The sequence below is a fragment of the Pan paniscus genome, chromosome 19, assembly GCF_029289425.2.
Source record: "Pan paniscus chromosome 19, NHGRI_mPanPan1-v2.0_pri, whole genome shotgun sequence".
Taxonomy (NCBI): domain Eukaryota; kingdom Metazoa; phylum Chordata; class Mammalia; order Primates; family Hominidae; genus Pan; species Pan paniscus.
The window spans coordinates 24,693,767-24,713,630 of NC_073268.2; the positions used below are offsets into that span (position 1 = coordinate 24,693,767).

At 44.8% G+C, this 19,864-nt stretch overlaps 1 protein-coding gene across 7 annotated transcripts in view; it reads right to left on the minus strand.

The window, feature by feature from the left end:
* The window catches only part of WIPF2 (WAS/WASL interacting protein family member 2), a 64,017-nt gene that overhangs the window by 21,783 nt on the left and 22,370 nt on the right, over nt 1–19,864 (minus strand). For 6 of the 7 annotated variants that reach the window (XM_034941926.3, XM_014342044.4, XM_055102087.2 and 3 more), the window contains 2 exons: nt 5,645–5,776; nt 1,498–1,630 (listed from right to left, as the gene is read on the minus strand). In XM_034941926.3, the coding sequence (XP_034797817.1) occupies nt 1,498–1,630; nt 5,645–5,707 (196 nt within the window). In that variant the 5' untranslated portion in view covers nt 5,708–5,776. Of the gene's footprint in view, nt 1–1,497; nt 1,631–5,644; nt 5,777–13,160; nt 13,247–19,864 lie in introns of all 7 variants that reach the window. The other variant, XM_034941927.3, reaches the window with a different exon arrangement.

Sequence of the window (19,864 nt, forward strand, 5' to 3'; positions counted from 1 at the left end):
GCTGAGATGGGAGGCTCGATTGAGCCTGGGAGGTCGAGGCTGCAGTGAACTGTGATCGTACCACTGCACTCCAGCCTGAGCAACAGACAGAGCAAGACCCTATTTCAAAAAAAAAAAAAAAAGAGAAAAGAAAAGAAAAGAAAGGAAAGCTAGGCCTCTCTGCTCCACAGCTTTGTGTAGGGATGAAACTCTGTTGTGATGAAAGAGAAAGAACGAGTGAAGCCGGGCGTGGTGGCTCACGCCTGTAATCCCAGCACTTTTGGAGGCGGAGGCGGGCGGATCATGAGGTCAGGAGATGGAGACCACAGTGAAACCCCGTCTCTACTAAAAATACAAAAAATTAGCTGGGTGCGGTGGCGGGTGCCTGCAGTCCCAGCTACTCGGGAGGCTGAGGCAGGAGAATGGCATGAACCCAGAAGGTGGAGCTTGCAGTGAGCCAAGATCGCGCCACTGCACTCCAGCCTGGGTGACAGAGTGAGATTCTGTCTCAAAAAAAAAAAAAAAGAACAAGTGGCCGATCTTCCTTTATTCAGGGCAAAGGGATAAGGGGGTTAAATAAATGTTTGGGGGGCCAGGCACAGTGGCTCATGCCTGTAATCCCAGCACTTTGGGAGGCTGAGCAGGTGGATCACCTGAGGTCAGGAGGTCAAGACCAGCCTGGCCAACATGGTGAAACCCCGTCTCTACTAAAAATACAAAAAATTAGCCAGGCGTGGTGGCACGTGCCTATAATCCCAGCTACTTGGCAGGCTGAGGCATAAGAACCACCTGAACCTAGGAGGCGGAGGTTGCAGTAAGTGAGCTGAAACTGTGCCACTGCACTCCAGCCTGGGCAACAAGAGCAAAACTCAGTCTTTAAAAAAAAAAAAAGAAATGTTCAACATAGTTATCTGGGCTCTTCTCTCCACATCTCAGATGACAGATAGAAGGCTAAAGAATCAGGGACCAATACGTGAGCACTCTCCAGAGGCCTACGGGAATGGACACTTGTAGCAATCATAAAATCAACCTTGGTTTCAGTCAAGAGGTTTCCAGGAATGTGACAGTGTCCTCAAAGGACAGTCAAGGATGTGCCCTGATGAGCATTAGTTACAGTAAGAGATGGCAGCTTTTTTTTTTTTTTTTTTTTACCTTTTTGAGAGACAGGGTCTTGCTCTGTTGCCCAGGCTGGAGTGCAGTGGTGCAGTGACATGATCACAGCTCACTGCAGCCTTGAACTTCTAGGCTCATGCAATCTTTCCACCTTGACCTCCCAAAGTGTTGGGCTTACAGGCATGAGCCACCATGCCCGGTGAGATGGTAACCTTAATCCTGAGATGCTCTCCAAGAGTCAAGAAGAAACTTCTAAGGTTCAGAAGAATGAATGAGAAGAGAGCCAAAGCACATCCCAGGACAAAACTCTCCCACTCAAGCCCCAATAAAAATAAGAACCCAGCCAAGTCTCCAAGTCACTCCTGGGATCCTGCCAGTTCACTAGGAAATGAAGCTCAGACTCACTCTCGAGGATGGGAGCACTCCGATCATTAATGTTGGTCACCTTCTTCAGCTTGGTCCCTTTGCAAATGTCCTGTAAGAGGGCGCCTCGACCCCGCTGCTCATCTCTACTCAGCTTGGGCTGCTCTGTGTTTGCCTGGAGGATAAGAGAAATATAAGTTCACCCTAAAGAGTTCCCTTTATCGGCCGGGTGCGGTGGCTCACGCTTGTAATCCCAACACTTTGGGAGGCCAAGGCAGGTGGATCACTTGAGGTCAGGAGTTCCAGACCATCCTGGCCAACATGGTGAAACCCCATCTCTACTAAAAATACAAAAACTTAGCTAGGCATGGTGGCACATGCTGTAATCCCAGCTACTCAGGAGGCTGAGACAGGAGAATCGCTTGAACCCAGGAGGTGGAGGTTGCAGTGAGCCGAGATCACACCACTGCACTGCAGCCTGGGCAACAGGGCGAGAATGTGCCTGCAAAAAAAAAAAAAAAAACAAAAAAAAAAGTTCCCTTTATCACAAGCTTGGGATAAATGACTTAAAGCAAACTGGATTCCATGAGATGTCTATCTAACCTCATTAGATATACATGCCAAAGAGCAATATCAATGTGCATTATCCTTCTCAGTTTTTCCCCTCCTGTTCTATCTTCTGTGAAGGAACTCCATTTCCTTCTCATTCAGAAGCTTCTGATGGGAGGCCTGCAGTAATACTTAGTTATCTTTGTGCTAGTCTGCATGTTAGACACTATGTATGTTAGACATTTAATGCGTATCATCACCATCAAGGCAAACATTTAGTGAGTCCCTACTATGACTTAGGCACTGTGGTAAGCACAATATTTGCCTTAGCTCATTTAAATCTCGAAACCTTCCCATGAGAAAGGTATTATTATCATTGTCGCCATTTGGAAAGGGTGGGCCAGAAGCTGAATAGCTATCTAAGGTCATGCAACTAGTAAACAATAAAACAAGAGTCCAAACTCCAACAGTGACACTAAAAACTCATATCCTATCTCAACTGACATACCCTACTGTCTCCCTATTACTTCAATTTAACCTCTAAATAAAGTTATACAGTAAACTATATTATTCCCATTCCAAAGATGAGAAAACAAAGGTTTAGGACAGTTAACGTCACATCATTAATAAACAAACAGCCAAGATTTGAATGCTCTGATTGTCTCAAAGCCCCAGGCCTTTTCCACCCTCTGATTGCTTTTTTTGCTTTTTGCTTTTTTTTTTTTTTTTTAAGACAGAGTCTTAGATTCTACCATCCAGGCTGGAGCACAGTGGTGCGATCTCGGCTCACTGCAAGCTCCACCTCCTGGGTTCCCACCATTCTCCTGCCTCAGCCCCCCCAGTAGCTGGGAAATATTTCAAGAACTCCTCATGATCGCCAGAAGAAAAATCTAAACCCTCAGCTTACATCTCCAGCTGCATCTGCTACCACATCCCCTCAAGCAATAATCTAAACCTCTATATGCTTTCCTAAAAATCAGCACGAGGCCGGCCGGCACAGTGGCTCACACCTGTAATCCCAGCACTTTGGGAGGCCCAGGCAAAAGGATCACTTGAAGCCAGGAGTTCAAGACTAGTCTAGGCAACAAAGTGAGACTCTGCCTTTACAAAAAAAAAAAAAAAACAACTTTTTTTTTTTTTTTTTTTTTTTGAGACAGAGTTTCAAGTGCTGGGATTACAGGTGTAAGCCACTGCACCCAGCCTAAAAATTTTTTTTTTATATTAGCCATATGCAGTGTCATGCACATGTAGTCCCCTCTACTTAGGAGGCTGAGGCAAGCGGATCACTTGAGCCCAGGAATTAGAGGCTGCAGTGAGTTATGATCACAACCATTGCACTCCAGCCTGGGTAACAGAGTGAGACTCTGTCTCATTAATTAATTAATTAATACCAAATCAGTATCTTTCCACATTCTACTTCCTCAACTTCAAGTGCCCTCCCTCCCTCCTCTCTTTCTGGCTAAACTCTACTCATGGCTTAAGACTCAGCTCAAGTATCACCACCTACCTAAAAGCCTTCATTGACTGCCTCCTCTTTCTACCCCCAACATCACCATACAAGCTCTGCTTTATTTTTTTGAGACAGAGTCTCACTCTGTCATCCAGGCTGGAGTGCAGTGGCGTGATCTCGGCTCACTGCAACCCTGACTCCCTGGTTCAAGCGATTCTCCTGCCTCAGCCTCTCGAGTAGCTGGGATTACAGGCAAGCACCACCATGCACAGCTAATTTTTGTATTTTTAATAGAGATGGGGTTTCACCATGTTGGCCAGGATGGTCTCAATCTCCTGACCTCGTGATCTGCCCGCCTCGGCCTCCCAAAGTGCTGGGTGCAATCTCTGCCTCTGGGGTTCAAGTGATTCACCTGCCTTGGCCTCCCAAGCAGCTGGGATTACTGGCACTCAACTACCACACCCAGCTAATTTTTGTATTTTTAGTAGAGATGGGGTTTCACCATGTTGGCCAGGCTGGTCTCAAACGCCCGACCTCAGGTGATCCGCCCGCCTCGGCCTCCCAAAGTGCTGGGATTCCAGGCGTGAGCCACTCGTGCCCGGCCAAGCTCTGCTTTTAGCTACTTCATTTATTGGGCTTCCACACAAAACTTCATCTAAAAGGCAGTTCATACATACTCTTAAAACAAAATGTCTAAAAACTACAGGTTATGAAAACAAACAGAAGTGGGTAGACCTGAACTCTAGTCCTAGTTCTGAAACAAATTAGATAGGCAAGTCACTTTTCCTCTTCGGGGTACAATTTCTCAACTGTTAAACACTTAACATATACATATAAGCACACATACACACCTATGCGGGCACACATACACACACCCATGGCCTATTCTTTTCTGAAGTCACTTTTACTTCCAAATTTTACAAAAATAGAATGCATACAGGTTCCTTTCCTTTTTTTTTTTTTTTTTTTTGAGATGGAGCCTCGCTCTGTCGCCCAGGCTGGAGTGCGGCATGATCTCAGCTCACTGCAACCTCCGCTTCCTGAGTTCAAGCAATTCTCCCGCTTCAGCCTCCTGAGTGGCTGGGATTACAGGCGCTTGTCACCACACCTGGCCTCAAGCAATCCACCCACCTCAGCCTCCCAAAGTGTTGGGATTACAGGCATGAGCCACCGCGCCTGGCCTCAGGTTCCTTCTTTCTCATGTGACACCAGGTATCACAATCCAGGTATGGCTAAAGTAGCTTCCTGCTTGGTTCAAAAATCACATTGCTTTTTTTCCTATTATTGAATCTTTCAGTCTTCGAACCAATACATTCCAAAAACTCCTTTCCTTCTTGATAAGGTGTTCAACTTGATGGACTTGGCTTTAAAATGAACTGATTTTGAATAGAAGAGATGATGAAGTGGTAGCAAGAAACAACCACTAAGAATCCTCAAGCCGGGCGCGGTGGCTCACACCTGTAATCCCAGCACTTTGGGAGGCCAAGGCAGGAGGATCACAAGGTCAGGAGTTCAAGACCAGCCTGGCCAACATGGTGAAACCCCATCTCTACTAAAAATATAAAACTTAGCCAGGCGTGGTGGCGCGTGCCTGTAATCCCAGCTACTTGGGAGGCTGAGGCAGAAGAATCGCTTGAACCCAGGAGGCAGAGGTTGCAGTGAGCCGAGACCGTGCCACTGCACTCCAGCCTGGGTGACAGAGTGAGATTCCGTTTCAAAAAAAAAAAGGAATCCTCACCACTTTTCTCAAAAATGCCAAAGAAACAACATACTAACTTTTATACAGCAAATAGTTTTAGGGGAAAACACTAGCTCCAACTCCAAGGCCACCTGTCCAAATCTCCATTTAGAGTGAACCAGGACAAGGAAACCAGACATGCCATTATGATCCTAAGAGGACCTCTCAGGAATCAGAACCAGCTGAAAAAGATGGACTTGTTTATTCTCCACCTTCCTATACCACATGTCATTGATTATACACTATGTCTTGTACAAGGAAGCCCTAAGTATCCTTTAATACTAGGAATAACAATCTGGAATGTTAAAAACAGAATTAAAGAATAGGAATGCTACTAGTAGGAAAATCTAGACATTTTAACCAAAAGGAGTTAAAAGAAAAAAAAAGTATGTGAGGACCATCAACCTACTTACTCAAAGGTTTTGAGATAGCCTAATGGAAGGACTACCTACCTGATGAAATGTGGGAGGTGGAGGAGGACCAGGTGGGGGTGGCGGGGGAGGAGGAATTGGCATTCTTGCCCTGCTCCCAGTTGGCACTGTTCTCTCTCCGTCTTTATTTGTACCTTTAGGTCATTCATATACCTGCAAATGAAAAAGAAACTCATTAAGAACAGCTTTACCATTAGATACAAGTGCCCAGGAGAATGAGAGAACTGGGCACAGTAATCAAAAGAGACTGAACACGTTATCTTTTAGTTCCACTGTGATACAGTCCAGGGCTTGGTCAATCTGTTTAAATCAATTGTTTTAATTTGCAATTTCCTAATGACTTATGATGCTGAACATCTTTTCATATGCTTACTTGTCATCTGTTTATCTTCTCTGGTAAGGTGTCTATTTAGGCCTTGTGTCCTTTTTTTTTTTTTTTTTTTTTTTTTTTTTAAAGACCCTGGGTCTCTCTCCATTGCCCAGGCTGGAGCACAGTGGTGCTATCATGGCTCACTGCAGCCTAGAACTCCTGAGCCCCAGCGATCCTCCCACCTCAGCCTCTCAAGTAGCTGGGACTATAGGCACACATGTCATTACGCCCAGCTAATTTAAAAACAATTTTTGGGCCGGGCGCGGTGGCTCATGCCTGTAATCCCAGCACTTTGGGAGGCCAAGGCGGGTGGATCACGAAGTCAGGAGATCGAGACCATCCTGGCTAACATGGTGAAACCCCGTCTCTACTAAAAATACAAAAAAGTAGCCTGGTATGGTGGTGGGCGCCTGCAGTCCCAGCTACTCGGGAGGCTGAGGCAGGAGAATGGCGTGAAACCAGGAGGCGGAGCTTGCAGTGAGCCGAGATGGCGCCACTGCACTCCAGCCTGGATGACAGAGCGAGACTCCGTCTCAAAAAAAAAAAAAAATTTAGGCCGGGCACAGTGGCTCACACCTGTAATCCCAGCACTTTGGGAGGCTAAAGTGAGTGGATCACCTGAGATTGGGAGTTCAAGGCCAGCCTGACCAACATGGAGAAACCCTGTCTCTACTAAAAACACAAAATTAATTGGGCATGGTGGCACATGCCTGTAATCCCAGCTACTCGGGAGGCTGAGGCAGGAGAATCGCTTGAACCTGGGAGGCGGAGGTTGTTGGGGTGAGCAGATGTCGCGCCATTGCACTCCAGCCTGGGCAACAAGAGAGAAACTCTGTCTCAAAAAAAAAAAAAATTTAAAGATGGGTGCTCCCTGTATTGCGCAGGCTTGTCTCCAACTCCTGGCCTCAAGCAATCATCTCACTTCAGCCTCACAGCTGGGATTACAGGTGTGAGCCACCATGCCTGGCTGGCCCATATTTTTAATTGGGTTGTTTTTGCTTTTTTATTGTTGAGTTTTAAGAGCTCTTTGTATATTCTGGATAACAGTCCTTTAACAGATATGTCTTCTGCAAGTATTTTTTCCCAGTCTGAGGCTTATCTTCTCATTTTCTTGATTTTTATAACCTCTTAAAAATGTAAAAATCAGGCCGGGCACAGTGGCTCACGCCTGTAATCCTAGCACTTTGGGAGGCCGAGGAGGGCAGGTGAATCACCTGAGGTCAGGAGTTCGAGACCAGCCTGACCAATATGTGAAACCCCATGTCTACTGAAAATGCAAAAATTAGCTGGGCGTGATGACATGTGCCTGTAGTCCCAGCTACTCGGGAGGCTCAGACAGGAGAACTGCTTGAATCCGGGAGGTGGAGGTGCAGTGAGCCGAGAGAGTGCTACTGCCCTCTAGCCTTGGGCAACAGAGCGAAACTCTGTCTCAAAAAAAAAAAAAAAAAAAAAAAAGGAAAAATAATTCTTAGTTTATGGGCCATACAAAAACAGGCTGTAGACAAGATCTGACTTATGGGCCACAGTTTACCAACATCTGGTATAGTCACATCTCTGGAATCTGACAGCCATTTATCAGGTCACCAAACACTTAAAACTCAAAAACTATATAGTTGCCCCTCTATTATAGTCTGCAAGTAATCCTCATTTTACAGATCAGACTAAAACCAGAACTCAAGAACAATAACTACCCCCACAAAGCCATTTTAAGGAAATCCCATTTTTTGACCCCCTCCCCCCAAAAAATGGAAGCCAAAATAACATGGCCACCATGAGTACAACTAACAGATGACAAGAAAGGTTCAAGAGGGTAACCAACCTCACCAATCAATCCATGGAAGAACTGCTTCTAAGCAAGGTTATTAATAAGATTAGGAGGCCAGGCATGGTGGCTCATGCCTGTAATCCCAACACTTTGGGAGATGGAGAAAGGAAGACGGCTTGAGCCCAGGAGTTCAAGACCAGTCTGGGCAACATGGTGAAACCCCATCTCTACCAAAAATACAAAAATTAGCCCGGCATGGTTGTGCACACCTGTAATCCCAGTTACTTGGAAGGCTCAGGCAGCCGAGTTGCTTGAACCCGGGAGGCGGAGGTTGCAGTAAGCCCAGAACGCACCACTGCACTCCAACCTGGATGACAGAGTGAGACTCTGTCTCAAAAAAAAAAAAAAAAAAATCAAACCAGCATGGCAGCCCACTGGGAAGGCCTGGTTCTGAACTCCTTACATGGGTGACCAAAACCTCTCTGTCAATAATGCAGTAATTTAATACTTCTCTCAATGTTCTGGGAATGATGAAAGGAAAGGGAAATTTTTCCAACAGTTCTATAAAACCAAAAACCACTGCAGGAGAGTAGAATTTGATCAGAAATGAGACAGTAAAAGTCTTCAAAATCCCAACTCCTGCCAGTGTGATGCCACTATAGGCTGGCTGCCCAACAGAGCTATTTCCTCTAACCACAAAAAAATGGACAGTACTCAGGCTAAGTGGTTCCTGTGGGGAATGGTGTCTGTACTCACTTCAAGAAATAAGCCGATAAATTCCCTCCAAGGGAAATACCTTTTTATTTCTGCTTTCAAAACTAAGGGCAGTCTTTCTTTGCCAGGCGTTTAACATACGAGGCTTTAAAAATTGATCGAAACAGTAAATCATAAGCAGAACATCTATCACCAGGTGGGGGAAAGGAATTTAAAATAAAGAAAACACAAGAAGTAGAAAAACCAACAAACAAAACCTTTCTTTTCTTTGAATCCCCTGGGTTTACTGTGACCATTCCACTCCAAAGTGCCCACAGCATTAGCAAAGAAAGCTAGTAAGAAACAAAGGGGAAAATAGGCTGGGCGCGGTGGCTCACGCCTGTAATCCAAGCACTTTGGGAGGCCAAGGCGGGCAGATCATGAGGTCAGGAGATGGAGACCATCCTGGCTAACACAGTGAAACCCTGTCTCTACTAAAAATACAAAAAATTAGCTGGGTGTGGTGGCAGACACCTGTAGTCCCAGCTACTTGGGAGCCTGAGGCAGGAGAATGGCGTGAACCTGGGAGGCGGAGCTTGCAGTAAGCCGAGATCACACCACTGCACTCCAGCCTGGGTGACAGAGTGAGACTCCGTCTCAAAAAAAGAAACAAAAAGTCCAGGCGTGGTGGCTAATGCCTGTAATCCTAGCACTCTGGGAGGCTGAGGCGGGAAGATCACCTGAGGTCAGGAGTTCGAGACCAGCCTGACCAACATGGAAGAAACCCCATCTCTACTAAAAATACAAAATTAGCCAGGCATGGTGGCACATGGGATTACAATCCCAGCTACTAGGGAGGCTGAGGCAGGAGAATCGCTTGAACCTGGAAGGCGGAGGTTGTGGTGAGCCGAGATCGCGCCATTGCACTCCAGCCTGGGCAACAAGAGCGAAACTCCATCTCAAAAAAAAAAACCAAACAAACCAGGGAAAATAACAGTTGATTCAGAAACAAACATTTTCAACTAATTCCAGTAACCAGAGGTCCTGCCTTTTTGAGGAGGTTTCTAGGTTTTTTTTTTTGAGACAGAGTCTCTGTTGCCTAGGCTGGAGTACAGTAACATCATCTCGGCTCGCTGCAACCTCTTCCTCCCAGGTTCAAGCAATTCTCCTGCCTCAACCTCCCAAATAGCTGGGACTACAGGCGCATGCCACCACACCCAGCTAATTTCTGTATTTTTAGTAGAGACGGGGTTTCACCAAGTTAGCCAGGCTGGTCTCAAACTCCTGACCTCAAGTGATCCTCACGCCTCGGCCACCCAAAGTGCTGGGATTACAGGGGTGAGCCACCATGCCCGGCCTGGGTTTCTAGTTCTATCAGCCATTGGCCATTGCCATAATTGAAAGGATCTCCTAGAATGACCCAAAAAAGACTCAGACAAGTCCTTTACTCTTTCCATGTCCATAGGTGATCCAATCTCCGTGCTACAAGGTGAATAATGACCTAAAAGGAACAGCCTTATGCCTGTCAGTGTGCTCCACTTATTTAAGCAAAGCAGGAATTCTCTAGCATAGCAATTTTTTTAAGCAATATATTACACAGTTAAAGATGCCTTCCTAAAATAGACTCAATTCAAACTCTAATTGAAAAACAGATTCATCAGTGGCGCTTGCCTATAATTGCAGCTATTCAGGGGGCCAAGAAGGGAGGATCACTTGAGCCTTTGTTTTTGGATCCAGCCTGGGCAATACAGCAAGACCCCTTAAAAATTAAGTACATAAAAAAAGTTAAATCAAAGAAACACCATCTATATCAAGTGACTGACTTTAGTGTTGACTACCAACTGTGGCTCTCAAGCTTTCTTCTGGCTCCACAGGGATTGTATGCATGACACACTCCTATCAATGACATTTATTACATAATGATGTATTATCCTTCCCATTTTATGGTGAGGACACTGAAGTCCCAGGAGTGGGAGTGCCTACATGTACATGAGAAAAACTGACTCATCAAAGGGCAACTGCCCAAGATCACTCAGGAATAAAGTGCAGAGTTAGGCCTCATATCCAGGTCTCCTGACTGCTTCCTTTTCACTAATCACTATGGAGAAAACAAACAAAAAACTCCCCTGGAAATTAGTGTGGTTTAGCAATTTTCTATTTTTCCCCAAATGAAATTTAACTCATTCCAAATTTCTTAGTTATAGAATACAAACAGTTCTCTATATGTTTCCAAGAACAGCCCCATTTAGGTGAATTCAAATTAAAACAACTTTCCTTTCCCTGAAAAACTCCCAAAAGAAGCTTTTTGTTTACATCAAATTAGGACTGATACTTATAATTGCTAATCCAATGCAGAGGGTCTGCTTTGAGAACTACTTTGAGTTAAAAAAAAAAAAAATGAACCAAAAAAATTCATAACATTTGACAACAGAAAGACAAATTTCACTAACCAACTGTGATTAATCAAAGGACAAATTTGAGCCTTCTGGAAGCACTGTCTATTGCAATACTAAGAATCTAATAGGCTGGACGCAGTGGCTCACGCCTGTAATCCCAGCACTTTGGGAGGCCGAAGAGGGCGGATCACAAGGTCAGGAGATTGAGACCATCCTGGCTAACACAGTGAAACCCCGTCTCTACTAAGAAACATAAAAATTAGCCGGGCGTGGTGGCGGGCGCCTGTAGTCCCAGCTACTAGGGAGGCTGAGGCAGGAGAATGGCATGAACCCAGGAGGCAGAGCTGGCAGTGAGCCGAGATTGCGCCACTGCACTCCAGCCTAGGTGACAAAGCGAGACTCAAAAAAAAAAAAAAAAGAATCTAATAGCTAACGTGTACTGGCACCATCATAGCTCACTGTAACCTCAAACTCCTGGGCTCCAGTGATCCTTCTGCCTCAGCCTCCCGAGAAGATAGGACTACAAGTGAGCACCACCACGTGCAGCTAAGAATCTAATGGTCTTGAGGTTAAACCTGAGATTAAATTTAGAAAAGAACAAGAAGGTTCTCTACAGAATTTTAAGTATTTCCTTTCTGATCTATTAAATTAGAACTACAAACCTCACCATCTGTGCTCTTCAGAGACCTTGACTTTCAGAAACATCTTGAGGCTGCCTCAAGTTCGGAAACACAGTAATTCTCATTCCTTTCTTAAGCCCTTCCATCTTAAAAACCAAGATAAAGGCCGGGTGCGGTGGCTCACGCCTGGAATCCCAGCACTTTGGGGGGCCGAGGTGGGCGGATCACAAGGTCAGGAGATCGAGACCATCCTGGCCAACACAGTGAAACCCTGTCTCTACTAAAAAAAAAAAAAATACAAAAAATTAGCTGGGCGTGGCAGCGGGCACCTGTAGTCCCAGCTACTCAGAAGGCTGAGGCAGAAGAATGGCGTGAACCTGGGAGGCAGAGCTTGCAGTGAGCCGAGATTGCGCCACTGCACGCCAGCCTGGGTTGACAGAGCGAGACTCTGTCTCAAAAAAAAAACCATGATAAAATTCGCTTTGCACATCCTCAGGAGTCAATATCTTAAAAATAAACACCAGAGAGTATTATTTAAAATCTTCCTGATGTCCGGTCCAGCAGGGTGGCTCAGGCCTGTAATCCCAGCACTCTGGGGGGCTGAGGCGGGCAGATCACAAGGTCAGGAGATCGAGACCAGCCTGGGCAACATGGTGAAACCCTGTCTCTAGTAAAAATATAAAAAATTAGCCAGGCGTGGTGGCAGGTGCCTGTAGTCCCAGCTACTCCGGAGGCTGAGGCAGGAGAATTGCTTGAACCCGGGAGGCGGAGGTTGCAGTTAGCCAAGGTCACGTCACCGCACTCCAGCCCAGGTGACAGTGCGAGACTCCATCTCAAAAAAAAAAAAAAAAAATCTTCCTGATGTCAAATTCATCACAGAATTCAGAAATAAGTCTTGATAAAACTCAAGTAATGCACTTTTAAAAACTGCTTCCTGGCAGGGTGCGGTGGCTCACACCTGTAATCCCAGCACTTTGGGAGGCCGAGGCAGGCAGATCACCTGAGGTCAGGAGTTCAAGACCAGCCTGACCAACATGGAGAAACCCTGTCTCTACCAAACATACAAAATTAGCCGGGCATGGTGGTGCATGCCTGTAATCCCAGCTACTCGGGAGGCTGAGGCAGGAGAACCACTTGAACCCAGGAGGCAGACAGAGGTTGCAGTGAGCCAAGATAGCGCCATTGCACTCTAGCCTGGGCAACAAGAGCGAAGAGCCATCTCAAAAAAAAAAAAAACAAAAAACTGCTTCCTTCTATCCATCTTTAAAAAGACAAAGCCTATTTTTCTATTCAATTTCCTAATGTTTCACTCCAAATATTCCTACATTTTAAAAACAGGAGACTTCCTTAGTACAAAGACACCAACTACTACCTTTCACATGTGATAAATGAAGAATCCAGTTTAGTTCTTGCTTTTCTCGTACACTTAAAATTATCTAAGAGGTATCCTAGTTACCACTACAATCTGGGGCCTTTATTCAAATGGCATCCTGCTGCTCTAAAACTCAGGTTTCAATTGCAAGTTATTTTAAAAAGACACGAAAATCAAGAAAAATTCTAAATCTTAATGCTATCTTCTATTTTCATGCCTCAGGTAACAGTACTTTCCTTTGATCTCAGTTTTGACTACAAAGTAAATTACAGTTTTTGTATCAAAGCACTGAACAAAATCCCACAAGGGAAAAAAACTGACCTTAAAAAAAGAGGCCACCTCCCTCACTCGGCAAAATCTTAAGGTCCCAGTCCTTCCTTACAAGAATCAGTCATATGAATAGGAATCTGAGATATCAAAAAGAAAATCATCTTTATTTCTTAAATATATGTTTAATTACTTAATATCCTAATAAACCATTTCTCAATACAAAGAAACAGAGATAGGTAAAACAAATTTCAGGATCCTCTCTGAAAAAACCACAACAGCTTTGTCTACTCTATCTCCCAGATAATCTAAGGAGAAGACAGTTGTTGTGTCTTCAAAAGAAAAAGATTCCAGACACTCCTCCCTAATGGAATTCTTCTGATCCCATAGTTCAAATCAAATGAAATCTCTCTAACAGTATCAGAGATGAAACATAAATGTTTGGTAGAAAGAGAGTCAGGCAGGGCATTATGGCTCAAGCCTGCAATCCCAGCACTTTGAGAGACTGAGGCAGAAGGATCGGCTGTGCTTAGAGACCAACCTGGGTAACAAAGTGAGACCTTGTCTCTATTTAATAAGAAATATTTTTTAAGCCAGGCACAGTGGCTTACGCCTATAATCCCAGCACTTTGGGAGGCCGAGGCGGACGGATCTCTTGAAGTCAGGAGTTTGAGACCAGCCTGGCCAACATGGTGGAACCCCCATCTCTACTAAAATTATAAAAAACATTAGCCAGGCACGGTGGCGGGTGCTTATAATCCCAGCTATTTGGGAGGCTGAAGTGCGAGAATCACTTGAACCTGGGAGGCGGAAGTTGCGGTGAGCCAAGATTGTGCAACAGCACTCCAGCCTGGGCAACAGAGAGTCTCAAAAAAAAAAAAAAGAAAGAAAAGAAAAGAAATAATTTTAAAATTTTTATTAAAAAAAAAAACTGATGTATCAGCTTTTCACAACCTTTCAATACAACAACCAACCCCAAGAACATTCACATCAAACAAGAAGTTCAAAATGACCAAGTCCACTTTGTATATTTTTCAACCAGGTTTTAGACAAAAATAGAATTAACAGCAAGAAACCAAAGACAATTGCAACAAATGAAAATAAGTAAAAATTGAATGGGTAGGTTTTGTTAAAACTGGATTCTAAATTCGACAGCAATTTCACCCATTCTGATAAATATTTAACAATTACTAACTTAACCCTATGGTGGCCCATTAGTATCAATTTAAACATTATCCTGAGGCTGGGTGCACTGGCTCATGCCTATAATCCCAGCATTTGAGAGGCCAAGGGGGGTGGACTGCTTGAGGTCAGGAGTTTGAGACCAGCCTGGTCAAGTTGGTGAAACCCCATCTCTACTAAAAATACAAAAATTAGCCAGGCATGGTGGCAAACGCCTGTAACTCCAGCTACTCGGAAGGCTGAGGCACGAGAATCACTTGAACCCAGGAGGTGGAGGCTGCAGTGAGCTGAGATTGCACCACTGCACTCCAGCCTGGGTGAAGGAGTAAGACTCTGTCTCAAAAAAAGTAAAAAAAAAAAAGGCCAGGCGCGTTGGCTCACGCCCGTAATCCCAGCAAAGCTTTGGGAGGCTGAGGCAGGTGGATCACTTGAGGTCAGGAGTTCGAGACTAGCCTGGCCAACATGGTGAAACCCCATCTCTACTAAAAATACAAAAATTAGCCAGGCTTGGTGGCACGCACCTGTAATCCTAGCTACCTTGGGAGGCTGAAGCAGGAGAATCGCTTGAACCCGGGAGCTGGAGGTTGCAGTGAGCTGAGATTGTGCCACTGCACTCTAGCCTGGGCAACAGAGCAAGATCCTGTCTCAAAAAAAAAAAAAAAAAAAAAAACCCTGAAATAAGAATTAAATTTTCAAGGAACATTTCATACACCTATGTCCATTTTAACAAGCGAGTTGTTTTTGTGTTTTTGTTTGTTTGTTTTGAGACGGAGTATCGCACTGTCACCCAGGTTGGAGTGCAATGGCACGATCTCGGCTCACTGCAACCTCCTCCACCTCCCAGGTTCATGCAATTCTCCTGCCTCAGCCTTCCAAGTAGCTGGGATTACAGGCGCACACCACCACACCCGGCTAATTTCTTGTATTTTTAGTAGAGACGGGGTTTCACTATGTTGGCCAGACTGGACTCGAACTACTGATGTCGTGATCCGCCCACCTCGGCCTCCCAAAGTCTGGGATTACAGGCATGAGTCGCCACGCCCGGCCAACAAATGAGTTCTTAAGCACAGACAGTACCATATCTTTCTAGGGTTCTCTCTCATTATTCTACAGCATACCGTAGCTGCTCAGCAGTCACTTGCTGAATTGAACAAAAGTAAATATAAGAGTAGCACAGGCCTAGCCAGGCGCAGTGGCTCACACCTGTAATCCCAGCACTTTGGGAGGCTGAGGCAGGCGGATCATTTGAGGTCAGGAGTTCAAGACCAACCTGGCCAACATAGTGAAACCATCTCTACTAAAAATACAAAAATTGGTTGGGCATGGTGTCAGGTGCCTGTTATCCCGGCTACTTGGGAGGCTTGAGGCAGGAGAATCGTTGAACCCAGGAGGTGGAGGTTGCAGTGAGCCGAGACTGTGCCATTGCACTCCAGCCTAGGCAACAAGAATGAAAATCAGTCTCAAAAAAAAAAAAAAAATGAGCAGCACAGGCAGGGCACGGTGGCTCACGCCTGTAATCCCAGCACTTTGGGAGGCCGAGGCAGACAGATCACTTAAGGTCTGGAGTTCGAGACCAGCCTGGCCAACGTGGTGAAACCCCATCTCTACTAAAACACAAAAATTAGCTGGGTGTGGTGGTGCGCGCCTGTAATCCCAGCTACTCTGGAGGCTGAGGCAGGAGAATCGCTTGAACCCGGGAGGAAGGTGTTGCAGTGAGACGAGATCACGCCACTGCACTCCAGCCTGGGCGACAGTGAGACTCAGGAAAAAAAAAAAAAAAAGAGTAGCATTGTCTAAAAGAGCAAGCAAGTCTGGGTGGAGGAAAATGCAGCAAGGAATGGATCAACATGCCAGAAACAGAAAACAGACAGAAGAATGGAGATATCTATGAAAAGAGGAAAGAAAGAAACACAAGGCTATACGTGTTGTTCAATGCTCCAAAAATTTTTAATATGCTGAATGCACTCATGCATCCATCATCCAATTAAGTATCCACAACTTAACCACTTAATAAATATTGAAGCACCCACTGAGTGCCAAAGTATTTTTCTAGAACAATGGCTCTCAACCAGGAGGGATTTTGTTCCCCAGAGTCATTGACAATGTCATTGACATATTTGTCACAACTAGGGTAGGGAGTGCTGCTGGCATCTAGTGAATAGAAAACAAGGATGCTGCTCAACATCCTCCAACGCATAAGACAGCCGCCCACAACAAAGAATTATCTGGTCAGGACAGGTGCAGTGGCTCACACCTGTAATCCCAACACTTTGGGAGGCCGAGGCGGGTAGATCACTTGAGGTCAGGAGTTCAAGACCAACCTGGCCAACTGGTGAAACCCTGTCTCTACTAAAAATATAAAAGTCAGCCAAGCATGGTGGCGGGCGCCTGTAATCCCAGCTACTCAGGAGGCTGAGGCAGGAGAATCACTTGAACCCGGGAGGTGGAGGTTGCAGTAAGCTGAGATCGTGCCACTGCGCTCCAGCCTGGGCGACAGAACGGGACTCCATCTCAAAAAAAAAAAAAAAAAAAGAATTACCTGGTCTACAATGTCAACAGTGCTGAGGTTGCTAAGCCCTGTTCTAGAAGATGAGCAAGACAAGCGTCTACTGTCTTGGAGCTTACATTCTAGTGTAAGAAGGAAGAAATAAAATCTCAGTATAACAGTTACTGATAAAAGGAGTTAAAAAAAACAGAGAATCATAAAGGCAGAGTATAGGAATAGACTGGAATGTTCTTTTGTTCTACTTATTTATTTTTTAGAGATAGATTGTCCAGACTATGTTGCCTAAGCCGGTCTTGAACGTCTGGGCTTAAGCAATCCTCCAGCCTCAGCCTCCCCAGTAGCTGGGACTACAGCTGCCCAGGTTAGAGTCTTCCTTTGGATAGGGTTGCAGGCTTCAGGATCTAGGAGAATTTAACCACTACAACAACAAAATAGTAATAATAATGATAAAATAATACAGTCACAGGGAAAGGGCCATTGGGGGAGAGTATCTGGCTCTCCCAAGAAGTCTCTCCACGAGCAGAGCATGCCATGTAAACATCTGGGGAAAGAGCATTCCGAAAAGAAATAACAGCAAGTGAAAAAATTCTGACATGGGAATGTAGTTGGTGTGTTAGAGAACTAGTAAAAAGACCAGGATAGCTAGAACAGAGTGAGAAGAGATGAAATCTGAGGCTTTATATATAGGCCATCCTCCAAATCCAAAAGTAGTCCCCTTCTCTGTCCAATACACCAACACTGTAAAACCAAAGAAACCTAAATGAACCGACAGCTTCACACTCAAACCAGAAGTTGGATCGGTTATCTCATTAATCCCACAGACTATACTTGATCTCCTGGCTTAATCTCATCCAGAGACTAAGTACTAACTGAAGGCCTTCCAGGGTTAAAAGTCACCTGTTGGTAATCTGCCCACCTGTTCAGCTGTCCTTCAGCTTTGCTCCTGAAAAGCAATCCAGCATGGGAGGTAGGAGCTCATTACTACAATGGCATAATGGCATCCAGTCCCTAGGCCAAAGAACCCCAAAATGAGAAAAGAGCCAGGAGCTGCCTAAGAGTATTCACATGCCACTCCAGGAGCCAACAACGGCAGGAACCAAACAGGTTCCTATAATCACATAGGGAATAATGTCAAGAGGAATGAAAAACTTGCCTCCATGTGTTCTAGGACAGACTATAGCAGAGGGTTTCCACTAAAGCGTTTCTGGTTTCTCTAAAGTACAAGGAAACAGACTAGAATAACATTCATGTTACACACATTTTACCACTACCACTCCAAAAAAAGGCTTTTTCTATAGCTCACAGCCCTCTCCTCTCAATGGAGAAAGTGCCACCACTTCTTGAAATTCAATTCAGTCAAACCTCTGGTGAAACAGATTTCTATCACATGTAGAGATGGAATTAATTAAAATTCCAAGGTTACTTAAGGGAAAAAAATTTTTCAACTACAGAAATTTTCATCACAGAAATTCAACTATGCAGCAAATCTGACTGATCCAACAAGTAATAAAAAAAAAATCACATAACCATCATGAATATTAAAACTGAAAAATCGGGCCGGGCGTGGTGGCTCACTCCTGTAATCCCAGCACTTTGGGAGGTGGAGGTGGGTGGATCACCCGAGGTCAGGAGTTTTAGACCAGCCTGGCCAATACAGAGAAACCCCATCTCTACTAAAAAAAAAAAAATACAAAATTAGCCGGGTGTGGTGGCGGGCACCTGTAATCCCAGCTACTCAGGAGGCTGAGGCAGGAGAATTGCTTGAACCTGGTAGGCAGAGGTTGCAGTGAGCCGAGATGGCGCCATTGCACTCCAGCCTGGGCGACAGAGCAAGACTCTGTCTTAAAAAAAAAAAACCTGAAAAATCCTAGGACTTCTACAACAAATGAAATCTGGATGTTTTACTCCTCCCTGAAAGAGAAAATGAAGGAGGAAGAAGATATAACTACTGAATGATGAAATTCTTTCAAACATATTTTTTTAACAAAAACATAATGCATCCCCAAAACGCAGCTTTCCCCACTAATGTGACTCTTTCCTCTTCCCCCAGATTTTTTTTAAAGCCAGTCAAATTTAGCAGTGGGGGGTTTGTATACCAACTGCAGTGACACTAATGTTAATAAGCTCTGATAACCCACTACCATCAGACCAGCCCCAGATTATTTTTTTAAAGCCCTAAAAATGTAAATTCGGAAGACTACCTTCATATACTACCTCCTTATGTGGTAAATATTAGATACTATGGGTTATTCCCAGATACAAGGCAGCCCAGGAGCTGAGTCCTCTCATCTAAAATGATGACAAATCAATGAGAAGTCTACTCCTGTGTTCAATTAAATAACCAGAGCTGCAAAGAAAGCTTCATTTAAAAAGACAGACTAGGAATAACTAATGCAAAAGCAATGTAAATTAAATATCTGAAAATCATCCAAAACAGAAGTCAGGGAATGACCTCACGCCCAACCCCTCAAGGCAAAGAAAAAATCTCATTATCCTGAAAGCACTGAAGTACAGCACTGGGAGATAGGCGGACGTGTACAGAAAATAGTCAATTGCAGTAAATCAGTAATAGTTCAAAGTCATGCCTTATAACACAGCCAGTGACCAATAATCAATGAGACAATAACACTTTCAATGTAGCTTTGTTTTTGTGACTTTGTTCATCAAAACTGTTTCTTGGCCAGGCACAGTGGCTCATGCCTGTAATCCCAGCACTTTGGAAGGCCGAGGCAGGTGGATTATCTAAGGTCAGGAGTTTGAGACCGGCCTGGCCAACATGGTGAAACCCCGTCTGTACTAAAAATACAAAAAAATTAGCTAGGCGTGGCGGCGGGCGCCTGTAATCCCAGCTACTCAGGAGGCTGAGGCAGGAGAATCACTTGAACTCGGCAGGCGGAGGTTGCAGCGAGCTGAGATTGTGCCACTGGGTAACAGAGTGAGACTGTCTCAAAAAACAAACAAACAACAACAACAACAAAAAATTTCTTGCTTTTTCTTTCTTTCTTCCTTGAGAAAGGGTCTCACCCTACAACCCAGTTTGCAGTGCAAGTGGCACAATCACAGCTCACTG